At 36.4% G+C, this 14,717-nt stretch overlaps 2 protein-coding genes across 3 annotated transcripts; one reads left to right on the forward strand and one right to left on the reverse strand.

Moving 5' to 3' along the window:
• The first annotated feature begins 6,017 nt into the window (after positions 1-6,017).
• Positions 6,018-10,105, forward strand: LOC129891670 (protein Iojap, chloroplastic). The gene is made up of 5 exons (XM_055967109.1): positions 6,018-6,330; positions 7,374-7,500; positions 8,364-8,502; positions 8,624-8,712; positions 9,614-10,105. Exons 1-5 carry the CDS (start codon positions 6,130-6,132, stop codon positions 9,745-9,747), a joined length of 690 nt encoding a protein of 229 aa, XP_055823084.1. The 5' UTR covers positions 6,018-6,129; the 3' UTR covers positions 9,748-10,105.
• Positions 10,106-10,324: 219 nt separating this feature from the next.
• LOC129891671 (uncharacterized) lies at positions 10,325-13,945 on the reverse strand. 2 transcript variants are annotated; one of them, XM_055967111.1, is made up of 4 exons: positions 13,815-13,945; positions 12,464-13,553; positions 10,933-11,310; positions 10,325-10,650 (listed from the first exon to the last, which is right to left on the reverse strand). In XM_055967111.1, coding segments are annotated over exons 2-4 (1,410 nt in total). In that variant the 5' UTR covers positions 13,494-13,553; positions 13,815-13,945; the 3' UTR covers positions 10,325-10,648. The 2 variants fall into 2 exon arrangements, with proteins under 2 accessions (XP_055823086.1, XP_055823085.1); XM_055967110.1 differs by having other exon boundaries at positions 10,875-11,310.
• Between the last annotated feature and the right edge of the window lie 772 nt (positions 13,946-14,717).

Below are 14,717 nucleotides of genomic sequence, written 5' to 3' on the forward strand. Positions count from 1 at the left end.
TCCCCGTTTTCGCTTGGCTTGGTAGTCCATAATGGCCTCGATGTCTCAATCATGGGAGGGGGTAATTGTGAGTAGCACCCGACTTGATTCTCCTCGACTAGGATCATCCTTGTCCTCATGGTACGGCTTTAAGATGTGGTGGTAGCTCCAACCTATATGAGTTCTTGCCAACCTTGGGCAACGATCTTGAACGGGCCCTCATACTTTCGCACCAAGTTTTGATGCACGCCTCGCAATGCTTTAAATTACCTTGGGTTGAACTTGACCAAGACCATGTCTCCAACTCTGTAATTCGTGAGACGACGCTTACGGTCAACAAACTTCTTCATCTTTTCCGCTGCCTTGTCCAAATAAGACTTGGCAATATCGAGTTGCTCCTCAAAACCTTTGGCCATGTGATAAGCCCTCAAACTCTTGCCTTCAAACGTGGCTGGAAGTGAATGTGGAGTTTGTGATGGCAAGTGCAGGCAGTGGTTTGATTTGTCAAGGCAACTGTTGGATAAATGTTGCTCTGACAAGAAAAATGCATGCTTGTGGCTGGGTATGTAGTCATCAATGAACCCAAGGACAATTAATGGCTCCGCTTAATATGCAGGTTCATTATATTTCATTGGATTATGCTCAGACAAGTACTCGGGTGGAGATCGGGTGTCGAGTCAGGTGTTAAGAGTAGAGTCTCGGGTTAGAGTCGTGGTCAGGGTCGAGTCTCGAAAGTGAGGGTCGGGTCTCGAGTGGGGGTCGGGTCGGGTTTTGTTCTCAGATCGAGTATTGAGGATCGAGTTCGGATCTCGGGTCGGGGTCTAAATGGGGTCTTGGATTAGGGTGGGGTATCGAGGGCCTGGTTGGGGTCGAGTTTTGGGTCAAGTATCGGGAGTTAGTTCTCGAGCCAGAGTCGGGGTCGATTCTCAAGTCGGGTTTGGGTCTCGTGTCAGGGTCGGTTGTCGAGGGTCGGGGTCGGATTAGGATTATGGTTTGGGGGTCGGGTTGGGTTTCAAGTCAGATCTCGAGGGTTGGGTGTTAGGGTCAGATCTCGATTTGCAAGTTAGGTCCAAGGGTCTGATGTCGGGGTCGGGTCTCGGGTCCGAAGTCGGACCGGGACTTAGGTCCTCAGTCAGGAGTCAGGATCAAGTGTTGGATCAGACTCTAGGTCGGGAGTCGGGGTCGATTCTTGGTTTAGAAGTTGAGTCTCGATTCGGATGTCGTGTGTCAAGTTTGGATGTTGGGGTCAAGTCTCGAGTTGGATGTCGGAATGGGATTCCGGATTAGTCATTAGGGTTCATTTTTGTATGATACTATTAATAAGGAGTAACGTGCAAAGCACATTCATATATATACAACAACAACAACCCAGTGAAATCCCACAACGTGGGGTCTAGGGAGGGTAAAGTGTACGCAGACTTTACTCCTACCAAGATAGGACGGCTGTTTCCAAAAGACCCTCGACTCAAAAAAAGCATAAAAAACATAAAAAGAGATTAGATAAGGCTAAAAAATTTAAAGCAAATAACGAAAGCGTTACAGATAAAATAGAGTAGTCAAATACATAAAGTAATAAATAATAACATAAATTAGAGCACAAGAAATCATATTGTACTAATGCGCCTACTAATAAGGAAGAATAACGAGACTATGTACTAGCCTTCTACCCTAACGTGGGTCTTCCACACTCTCCTATCTAAGGTCATGTCCTCGGTAAGCTATAATTGCGTCATGTCATGTCTAATCACCTCTCCACGATATTTCTTCGCCCTACCCCTACCTCTTCTGAAATCATTCATGAGCAACCTCTCACACCTCCGCACTGGGGCATCTGTGTCCCTCCTCTTCACATGTCCAAACCATTTCAGTCGCATTTCTCACATTTATATATATATATATATATATATATATATATGTATGTATGTATGTATACTAGTTTTGGTAACATGCTTTGCACGTTTATCCCAAAATATTTCATCAATTTTATATTGCAAATAACATATTTCATCCCCTTCAAATCTATTGGTATTTACTAAAAAATATCCATCATTTTTATGATAGTAAATACATATATCTTCCTAATAAAAAGAATACATTCTTAATTATAAAATTGACTAAAAGTGGATAAAGTAAAAATAATTAACTATTGTACAAATGCAATTTTCAAATGAGGTTACAAAAAAACCACATGTTAGGATAATCTATACAAAGCAACAAACTATGGTAAATTCTCAATAATAATAACAACAAAAATAATAATAGAAAGTCGTATAATAACAAGAAACGAGAAACATAAACACTAAACAAAACAAATTAAAAGAGACAAGAGAAGAGAGCATACAAACTGTGTCATTTTTTTTCCAATTGATATTGTGTCAAATATCACTATTTATAAAATAGGATTGAGGAACACAAAGAGTTACATGAATATGTCATTAATCAATTTGAGATCATGGATGAGGATGAAATGTGTGATTAAAAATCATAATGAACGTAATTAGTAAAGTTACATATATATATATATATATATATATATATATATATATATATATATATATATATATATCGGTTTGTATGATTTTTTTTCTTTTTGTGAAGGGCTAACTTAACTATTCATATTTTCAATTGAAAGATGAACAAATCAAAAAATTCATGAATTACTCAAACATGAAATTAATACAAAGAATTCATATTCAAAAAACTTTATGGTGGTTGATTCATGTACTAATATGATGATTTATTATTTATTTCTATTCAATTTTTATTATTTTTTAAATAGATTTTACCACTTAGAACTCATGGCAAATTAGGATTCTCCTTGCCGTGATCCATTAGCCTCTGGCAGAAATGCAAGGTAAGGCTGCGTACAATAGACCCTTGTGGTCGGGCCCTTCCCCGGACCCTGCGCATAGCGGGAGCTTTAGTGCACCGGGCTGCCCATACAAATAAGGAAATAATTAATATATAATATTTAATTGATTTTAAAGTAGGTATATAATATATAATATATAATGTAGGTATGTTTCTCCTTCCATCTTTTGTCTGCTCAGTTCTTTTGGTTCTTCCTTTAATCGGTCGAATTTATTTCCTTTTTGTGCATCTTCGGTATGTTTTCGTATTTGAGCGAACTGAATTTGGGGGATTTTTGCTTCTTATTTTTGGGGGCTTTAGGGTTGAGCCGCCCTTATATATTTACCTAGTTTTGTGATTTGATACAGAAAGCTCTCTAAGCAACATGTCGGTGCTTAAAGTTGGTAAGTATTTTTGATATTTGTTCTTTGATTAGTTATTATTATGATCTGATGTTGCTGATTATGAACTAGTACAATTTTATCCCTTTTTTACTTTTATTGCCGTTAAACCTAGCAGCAAATATAGATTGGCGAGCCCGGCTTCCAATTCGTTGTCCTAATTTAACATTATATACAGTTTATTTGATCAAGAGCTTAGTTTAGTTCAACTTACCATTGAAATGAAGAAACATCAGAACAGTTCACAAAAATGTACTGTCCACTTGTGTACTTAAAACCCTGAGGCTTAGACATGTGCACTGCCATTACATTTCCAGGGTATACAGCTACGAATATCAGATAAAGATTCTATTCACATGTAATCAAATTACTGATCTTAATGCTTGCAATAATCTAGGCTCTGAATGTACCTTCAAAATCCTCACTGCCTTGTACCCGGACCTAAATGCACGAAGCAGACGTTCACAAGCATATAGTATCATAGGAACCGTGATATACATCCATGTCTGCTCAATGTTTCATAAAAAAAAATAAAAATAAAAATATTAGATCCATTTTATGGCAAGGCAGGGCATGAGTAGTATTAGATATAATTTACTTTGTTAAGAACTTACTGTCTTCTTGTACCATTTCTTGGAGAGGTAGAGGAAGTATCCGTGAACAATGAAGAGGACATAGACTATGACAAATAAGTGATGGGAGTACCAAAAAGCGTTAAATCCAGTGAGTGTTTTGATTGTTGATGGAAGATTAAGTCGGTTCCGACGAAACCTTGGTTGGGCTAGTACATAGGCTATGATCATAAGGACAACCATCACAACACCGGTACATCCTTCCGTGCCTTTTACAAACCACCAGTAGTTGTTTGGCCTTTCATCTCCGAAAAATGGCTTCATTGGCTCATATTCCTCCATAAACTCTCTTAACAAACCTCTTGCTTTTGTCATTATATTCCCCCTGGGTGGTTATCCTGCCCTTCTTAGCATTGAGATTCGATAGGAGTTGGTTATCCAATGCATATTATATCCATCATAAAATATATATCGATTTCTATAGTGCTACACTACTAGAAACTTAAAATTTGAAATCCATCAACTACTAGTGTAAATATTGTTTCATCCCTACTTTCTGCACTCATCTTATTCTTCTTTGACTCTTATGGTAGTATATTACCTTGGCATTGTTGGAGTGAGGAAAGTAGCAAGGCCTATAGCTTCTGCCATGAGAAAAGGTGTCAACATGCATCCCAGCCTCCAAGGATTCATTGCTGAAACAGCTAAGGTAAACACTACTCTTAAATGTTCAAACATTAATTCTCCTTCTCTTAACAATCTCCTGTTTGAAAATCAACTATGTATTAACAATTTGCTTTACAACTCAGAAAAAACAAAAAGAGGAAAAGGAATTCATAGAGAAGGCTGCTCAGGATCTCGTTATCTATACGATAGCAGGTAGTGCACTCTGGTCTACTATCAAACTAGACCAAGTTTAGATCAAGAAATGGAACAAATGCAAAAGCATTACGGACAAATGTTGGACAAGCTGTTAGAAAAATTGGAAGAAGTAGAACCGAAGAATAGCAACAGGGAGATGCAGAAAGAGTTCAAGGATCGGGTGTAATTGTAATTTGAATTTGTCGTATTTTTAAAAATAATTGGCCCTTGAATTTTATGTTTTATGTTGTCTACTAATTAAGTAGTAATTTATCCATGCTTGTGGTTCTCTTTCTACTAGTGATGGATGTTGTTATTAGTTTGGTTGCCTTTTTATCTATCACTGATCTATTCTGCATTGCACCCTGGATTACTGTTGTTGAGTATATTGTATGTGGAGTTATGTTCCTAATGGTTGACAAGAGGTCGAAGAATGGCCTCGACCAATTTTTGAAAGCTGGTGGTTTGGCTTCTGACCAATTTTCTTGGTATTATGACTTGGTTTGTGATTGTCCGGATTGTTAATTGAAATCTTTAAAGAGGCACAAGTTTGTGATGAATAGCATAAGCCCTTGTTAATTGTCCAATGAAATGTTTTCTTTATTCACATTAGCCGCAGTAAAGATGCTAAAGGTCATGTTAATAATTGGAAAATTTGTCATTTGTTGCAACTAGAATTGTTGGATAAATGGTGCTCTGACAAGAATGTATGTAGTCATCAATGAACCCAAGGACAATTAATGGCTCCGCTTAATATGAAGGTTCATTATATTTCATTGGATTATGCTCAGACAAATACCCAACTTATGCCTCCCAACATATATAATTATAGTCCGGCCAATGAGATGGATAGGCCTCATTGTCAGTGCGTGGCCATAGTTAGAGAAAAAGAATCTTGAATCACAATTCTTCCTTCCAATTGCTAAACATATCTTTCTGTTATTGAGTACAAAGTTAGTTGTGGGTTCCATTATTCTTATATTTTTGTTATTAAATATGCAACATCACTTAGAATGTGCTGATGAAGCTTTACAAAAAATGAGCAGAACCATGATATAATTTGTATCATTTACACAAGAAAGTCAAATAAAGAGTCTTTGATTAACAAGTGAACTTACACTTTTAAGCCAAATACACACTCTAACCATGTTCGTTTCTTTTTATTCATTCTATTAACCATTACAACATTTTTTTAAAGAAAATAGCAATTTATCCCAAGTCCTCTCCTTAATTAAAAAATACATGATATGAAATAACCATAAAGTGAAACTCATTCAATAAAAAAGTATAACATTTTTAGTTCAATATAAATATTGGAATTAACACGAAAGTATTAATGTTATCCAGAATAGGACGAAAATGGGACAAAGAGACTTTTATACATAGGATGAGAAGATAGAAAATTATTTTGTGCAAGCAAAAGCAACAGAGTCTCCTCATACAATCCTCTTCCTATATTGAAAAAAATGAAAGTACACTCCTGCATTCATCCTCTTCCCTGCACTCTCTCCACCGGAATTTTGTTCTCCGGCGGTCGTACGGAAGCTAAGCTTGCTGTCAACCCAACAAAGTTTTATTGTTTAACTTTGAATTCCTCTAATTATGCCCCATTTCAGAAATTTGCCACAAGCAGCTCTACGGATTTTTCTACGATGGCTATTGGCTCGGTATTCCCTAAAGCTTCAAGCTTTACCCCTTCTTGGTTCTTGCGCTATTTGCTCTTTAATTGAGCTGTCTGCTTTTTTGAATTTGGTGGAATGCTTTCCATTTCGCATTTTTTCATTGTTGTTATTGCTCCCATATTCCCCTTTTCAAAACTGTTTCCCCACTTGTAGGATTACGGTATGTTGTTGTTGTTGAATTTGGTTTGGGCTGTTACTGAAGTTGCACTTGTTGCATTCGTAGTGCAACTATTCTAATTGGTGATTTAGAAGGTGTTCTTGTGAATTAAACGCCAATTTATCTGAATTTTACACGGAACCTGTTATTGCAAGTCTCAATTTTTATTTTTCTGGTTTCAAAGAATGTTTTCTCTAATTGTTGGACTTTGCTATTAGAAAGAGGAAAAAGTTAACTGCATTTCACTGTTACTGCCCCTTACGAAGACATTGATTTAGAAAATCTGTAGTCTTTGCCTTTATTTTGGTGCTGTTGGATTAGTTGTCTTAGATATGATAAAAGTCCCTGTAAAAGTGAGTGAACTTGGAAAAAGAGACAATTTATACTCAATAAAGTGAGTTATGACAGTTTTAAGGTTTTTGTATATGTCCAAACTATCTTTCATCTCTCTCTAAAATGTATCACTTAATCAACACTCCACTAATTGGAGCAGCAAGGGTGAATTTTTGGGAGAAAAAGGATTAAATGCTTCTTGTTTTTCTAGAACATCAAATATTTTAGAACAAATCCTTTGCCAAAAATGGAAAATAATATTTACCGGAAGTAGTACCATGTACTTTTTCAGAAAAGAGTTTTTTCCAAGGTGAACAACTATCATACACTTGCTGACCCCAAATTATTTGGGATTGAGATAAAGTTGTTTGTTTGAACAATGACCGATACACTGAATATATTTTTTAGTAATCTTAGTTCAAAGTCTATTCTTGAGGCTCGTTATGTGTGCTTTCTTCTGATTAGTCTGTAATTCACTATGAATGTATGATAATGCTTCTGCTTGATGCTGCACTTAACATGAATACTTTTGGCCCAGAATGTAAGTGAAGATACAGATGACATGTTTGATGATCTCCTAAGAAAGCATGGGAAAGTGGTATACAAAAGAAATGACCAAAAACCTGCAAGTGAGGAGATTGATGATGATGCTGAAAGCCTGTCCTGTAAGTTGCTCTAAATTGTTAATCGAATCGATTACTTCTCATGTTGCCGAAGCTTTGAACCTCGTAGCTTATAGTTTTGCTTCTTATGTTGACCTGTACCTCTTAGCTTATAGTTTTATCTTAGGAACATCGGTTGATTTTTATCTTTTAGCTACCTTGTTTTGATGATATCAAAGAACGTGTTTGACCAACTTTAATTTCATAACTCATGGAGCATCTCTTTTCTTGTTTTTGTTATTTTCCTTATGGGAAAAAAGAATAGTATTGCTGTACTTGCATTATACCTCTATGTAGTGAAGAAATAGGCTGAGAACCCTTTTAGCTTAAAAACCCTCCATTTTACTCGCTTAATCAACTCCATACATGTCACATTTTTTGTTCCTTCAAAAGTCTCATTGAAAATGTCATGAATATCCTCCATTCTTATGTGTAGGAACTACATGCATTAAAATGTTCATGTTCTTTCATTGCCTCTTCAATCTAATAGTAGTACTACCAGAAGGTTTTTCAGATAATACTATTTATATCAGAACTCTCTAACATAATATTAAGTTTTTCTACCTTAATATAATTGTAAGTTATATTATAGAATTTAAGGTAGTATAGCCCATAGGTAATTGCAATTTGATTCACAGCATTTTGCTTACTATAAATTTGTCTTGTTTTGGTGACATTTACTGATAATGTTGCTTACTTTTAATGTATATTTGTGGTGAAATATTTTGACCTAAACTATTGAATCATCATCAACAAACTACAGAAAATTAGACAAGACATAATCCAAAAAAGTGCACCAGAATCTGAGAATGAATATGATGATACTTTAGGCAGAAGTCGTTGACAGTGCTGTTCCCTCTATGCAGTTGCAATGGCTGTGGCTAAAGTTGCAAGTGATGTCAAGGCAGGAGATATAAAAGTTCTCTTTGTCAAGCCTCTAGTATATTGGACTCGGTTTTTCATTATTGCTACCGCATTCTCTCGCCCACAGATTGATGCCATTGGGTATGATATCATATCTTGAGGTTTTCTATTGGATATTAAATAATCGCAAATGAATAAATAGACAAAGAGGATTGAGGATTGTTCTTTGTAATTCTGAATTTTATCTAAATTTCTCATAAAGGACCAGAGTAAGAGATATGGCTGAGGAACAATATGGAAGAGTTGCTTCTGGAGATTCAAAACCCAACTCATGGACGCTACTGGATTTTGGTAAGTAATTTATGGTAGTATAATAGTCCTATTATTATTTGTGTCACAGCTGAAGAATTTCAGTGGATATGAATTCATCTATTCTATTTCCCTCCTTCTTGATTCACCCCTATGTTTTTATTTCATACATAATCAAGTACAGTTAAGCGACAGTATCCTTCTGCACATTAGGATTAGAAGGGAGTAACTTTGTTGTTAACCCACTCCTCTGACTACTTAATGTAACTGTGTTGCTTCAAATTGTCCAACATAACTTACCCAAACATAGTGCTCAACTGTTTTAAGGTATCAAACTATCAAACAACTTGCAAAAATCCGTTATTATTCAGGTGAGCAAGAAAAGGGGGTTTAAAGGTTCACGGCACAGAGATCTCTGACCCATGCCAGAGAGCATTAGTTTGTATAATGCCCTGCTTCATATGGGTAGTGCTTTTCAAAAATCATCCTGTCAATAAGGTGAACTTCTGGTTTCAACTTGCACTAGCTATCCTGGGGGGGCAAACATGTTATGGTCAGGCTCAGAAATGCTGTAAGGACTAAACATGAGTGGTTTGTTTTGAGAAGGCGATGCTATATTATGTACCCTTCGAAATCCCTTCTGCCACAATGTATTTTCACTAAATTTAAACTGTGCATTTGAAATCTATATATTGATCAAGCTGTATCATTTCCACTCAGCGTTAGTGTTATCTAATTTAGCTGCAACTCCTCGTTGACATTTTAGTCCTTTATAGAGGAGGTTGTAAAAGAAGATTATAGCAACAGCAGACAATGCAAGCATGCTTCTATTTATGACATTGCTTCAGTGTTACGGTTTGACCCTTGCAGCAACCATGTAGAATGCCATGAAATGTGTTATTCTTCTTGCTGATACGTCGCCCCATGCCTCTCTTAATTACAGGTGATGTTGTCGTTCATATATTTCTTCCTCCGCAGCGTGAGTACTACAACCTGGAAGAATTCTATGGCAATGCAGCATCCATCGAACTACCATTTGAGAACCAACAACAATTGCGAGGACCTACCGGTTATTGAAGTCCCAGCAGTTTTGGCCTCGTGGTGATTGACAGAAACTGTATCAAATTAAGAGGCAGTTGCAGTGTTCTCCTGATTGCTGACAAGGAACGATTAACATATTTGGGCAAACTCTGTTGATCCACCCGTTGCGCTATATTTTTAATTAGTAGTAATGTAATTGCTCTTGTAGAAGATAAAGCTCTGTACTATGTTGTTTCTGTAGAAATATTGGTAAAGAAACAGTTTACATTCATTCGGAATTAAAAGGGTGCCAAAAGGCTCATTGTCACGTCTGATGAAAGAACCTAACATCCTTGTTCTTTTTTTCCTTGACGTGAGTTGAGTTTAAATGAAGCGTGAGGATTTATATAGCCGACTTCATCTTGTTTAGGACTATAGCGTAATTGTTATTTGTTGTTGGTCTACTATCCTCTTACATTTCTCTTCAGTAGAGGAAACATGCCAATTAGTAAAAGTTTACAAACACCATCATATATGGAATTAAAGAAAAAGGCAATGCTGATCCAACATCAACATAATGGTCCAATAGGTTGAAAGCAAAATAGGGGTTGAAAAATGAAAACGGAAGTTAACGTTGCTGATAAGGTCCAACCACTATATAAATTCAAACTCTTTGGCCAACATAAAATGCTCCACGAGAGCTAAGAGAATGAAAGCTGAGAAAACTACAAGCACATTCGGAATTTAAAACTAATATTTCATCAAAATTTTACAAACTAATATGTACAGGGACAGCGATTAGGATAAACAAAGGAACAGCTCATTGTGCCTTCACATCTTAATTGAAATTCGTATACAATTAGCAAGATCTGCATGAGACAAGCGTAACTAAAGCAGCCAAATATTGGTCCAAAGAATCCAAGCGCTCATCAAGCAGCATTCTGATACCGATATAGATTCCTGCAAAACACATTTTTGCTTTCAGTATATACAAGAGCCAAAAAAGAAAAGAACAGGGCGGGTGTGAACTTCTAGAATGCATTAGTAGATAAACAGAAATGGTCTACCACTTCTTCAAATGGATTAATGTTACTAGCAACATGGCTAATGCAGAGGATAGGAAAGATGTGAACTTATATGCAATCTCTCATGCATAAGCAACTAAAGAAACCAGAAACATCTACCGCTTTAATATAGATACTGATGCAGAAAAGCAACGCTGATTAGGGGAATGATAGTTACAGTTAGCAGTGTGTTGACTTGGCTGTCCGGGATCGATTGGGCTCAACTCCATATCATGAGTTGCAGACCAACCAGGTTCATATGTTTCAAGAAATCCAATCTTAGCCTTATTTGGGAGATCATGTGGGTGAACAAATGGAACTCCCGGTGGCCATCCAATTTCCATTCTTATGTTTGTACACGGGCTATCAAGTGACTGGATGTGACTTTCACAATCCTTTAAGGTGCAGAACCTCAGCTTGATGCCCTTTTTATCAGCTATGTCTTGAACTCTCTCTTTGAGAACTCTTTGTGCTTCCAATCTCAACCTCTTTGAAGGTGGAAGAGGTTTAGATCTTGAGTTACTCTTCCTCCTCCTCATCATGGGCTTCATAGATCCTGTACCAGCATTTCATCGATCCAAGGACCTGTTGTTAAAAGCTTCTTACTAAGGAATACTAGCAGAAAAGAGCTCAATTCAATTTTTAAAAAATCCAACCAGCAGTAATATATTGCTCAAGGACAAGGAGAAAAAAACACCAAAATAATCAAAATTACGAGAAAACATGGCAGAGAGCGTAATAAAAAGGTTTAAACAATAAAAAGGCATCCTTGTTTAGTTCCCTTACTTGAAACTAAGTAGATTCGGCTTCTAGAACCTCCTTCACAGTGATACAGAAAAAGAAACTAACAGAGTCTGGCACCTTTTAACTCATAATTTAACCAATAGAAGCTGCTTTATCTACTTTGACCATGTTTGAAAGAGTCATTTCCAGATACTTGAGATAAATAACAGACTTTCAGGTCCTCAACCAGCAAAGCTAAGACCTTTCACTTCAAAGTTTTCAAAAATTGTAATGGCTAAGATTGTCACAAAAAAATCATATTACTGACCACAATCATACGTGATACACCAATTCAAACCAGCTTCAGTCAGAAATGTATTTTGGTTCTAAATAAATCTTCAAAATTAACACCAAATAATTTTGTTCAGGTGTATTTGGAAGGAAAGGAATTTAAGATATTTTGAAGATAAAAGCAGCTTCTAACAGAAAATTAAGATGAATCGTATCCTTCTTTTGAGTTTTTGGTCTTAAATCTGAACGCATAGATGATCCTCAAACAATTCAAGATATCTTAGATTCTTTGTAAGAAGAAGAATGCTGTTTTTGAGGTTCTTTTCTCTAATGTAACACCCACGTTTTAGTTTCCAGCACAATCATTGTGCTTTATTATATATATACATGAATACGTTACATTCTTAACAATTCAAGAAAATCATGTTAACTCTAGCAAAGACACTATTATTAGACTCACATTTTTCAAAAACCATAGAAGTTTCAAGAACCTTCTTTGCTAATCAAGTTGTCAACTGGCACTCCAAATGAAAACATAAGGGAGCACCATCCGTAAAGCCAATTTAGGCCACCTTATCCTTATCAAGTCTACTGATTCATATAAATATAAAAAAGAGAACAAAAACAAACAAGTAATAATTCTAGATTTTCATTTCCATACTGATAATGGAAACAGAAGAAAAAGGATGCCATACCATCTTGGGCTGTCGGAAAGTTGAATGTTGGGAAATTGCTCCTGTTAAGCAACTGATCAGTTGATCTCTGCATGAAGTCATCAACTGGTACGGGAAGCTGGAATTGAGCTTCAACCCCATGACCAGCAGCGCGCATCTCTGAGCAATTGAGGTTGCTCATGGACTTGGGCATAAGTTTAAAAGAAAGGGAGCATCGTCCATATATGCTACCCTGCTGATTACCAATGTCTGTCCGATGAAGTGCAGGGCTGATATATCCTGCAGTTGCCTGATATAAAGCAAGGCCAGGATAAACTATTGCTTCATGGGGGCCAAGATCACCATCCACAAGAACCCAGTGACCATGAAAATCTCTCACATGTAAACCAGGCTTATCCGACTTAACAATTGTAACAAGGCTTCTGTCAACCTGATGTTCATGATCTGAAAACATCCCTAACTGACCATCCTCTTGTGTTGTCAGGCCATGGTGCTGAAAAGATGGCCTGGCATGACAACAGACGGATAATACAGAGGATGATATTTCTCGGTTTCTGAGGGGAACATTATCAAGTATTTCAGTAAATGGAGAGCTACGCAGATTTAAATAGAAGCTGATGGCGTCCAATATATCTCTTGCTGCTCTTCCAAGCAAAGAGAATATGTCAGACAAAGCAGCAGGAGGGAATTCAATATCACTGATGGGTTCCGTAGGAGTGAGCCCTGGCCTGAAATCATAAGTTTCTTGCCATTGTTGAGGATCAGCATGGTAACCAGAGGTCTTACACCAGTCACGAGAATCATCAGAATGAATAACATCCACAGGAGGATAAGAGGGTTTGTGTTGAAAGTAAAGTCGGGCAGACTCTAGACTAGACCTTAAAAGAGCTCCATCACTCGTGGACAGCTGGATAATGGCAGCTGAATACTGAGCCAATGACTGTGACAAAGTTGAGACCGATAATTTATACGAATCAGAAGGAAGACCTTCCAATGGTACCAAATCACTAAGCTTCACACGACCCAGAGCTGGCAGGCCATTGCCTGCCATGGAATCCTCTAGATTTTAAGCTGCTTGTGCCGAGTTATTTTAAAATTGAGACCATACCCACTGAATGGCAAATAGAAAACCAGTCAATTCATAGTTTTAAAAAACGAACTTTCACCATTGAGGTCGACTATATCAATATTCCTACCAATACTCAATAATTTGGGTTCTCTTTCTCTATATTCAACAGACTATTATCAACCAACCAATATAAGCATAACAACATCACTAAATCTTAATCCCAACTACCTGATAAAAAAATTAACAGAGAAAAAGCTATAAATAAGGAAAAAGGATAGAAAAAATTGAGGCTTTTTTACGCACCAGAGGCAGACGTTACACTGCAACCGATTTCAAGAGGCCTACGTAATTAGAGTTGTCACTCTGGAGACGCACAACTCGAAAAGGGAGGAACACCGGAGAAGAAGCAGCCGAGGAGAAGAGTGAAATTATTGCTAAAATTACTTAAATACACAATTTATTTTATTATATTTTTTAAAATTTTCTACGATTTGAATACACCATTTTATTTTACGCAATATATCTATCGGATACATTAATTTACCTCACACGCATCACTTTACGCGATATATCGATCGGATATATCAGTTATGTGATATATCAAGACGTCGAATATATCACTTTACGTAATGAATTGATTGAATACATCACTTTACGTAATGTATCAGGACATGCATGTATCCACATTTCACTAAAAATAAGAAATTTTGGGTATTTTTTAAAAGAGTATGAATAGAATGTAATTGAGAAGAATAGTATATTTTTAGGTAAAATTTACGAAATTATTTGCCGGCCCATTCTCGTTTTGGTGCATTTGGGCTTCTACGATACGGCCCTATAGATGGACAATGTTGGACCCAAACTTCAAACTGGGCGTAATTGAACATACATAACTCTCTTCATTTAAGGTATACTCCCTATACTTGTAGTATGTAAAAATTTGTCTATCTATCTATTTAAGACACCACATGTCATGTCTAAAGTTCGTTTCAAAGTGAAAAGACGTGCAAAAGTTTTGAAAAATAGTGTGTCCAAATAAGAATTATTTTTTTTACAAAATGCTCATATACCTTCAATTTCTTATTAATTCATTCCCAAAATAGAAAAATATTTTTTTCCCTGTGTTTGATTTTTTGATATATTAGTCATGAAAAGTAGAAGTTAATGCTTTTTATTAACTTAATTTGAGAATTAAACAAATAATAA

This window comes from Solanum dulcamara, chromosome 6, assembly GCF_947179165.1.
Source record: "Solanum dulcamara chromosome 6, daSolDulc1.2, whole genome shotgun sequence".
Lineage (NCBI taxonomy): Eukaryota > Viridiplantae > Streptophyta > Magnoliopsida > Solanales > Solanaceae > Solanum > Solanum dulcamara.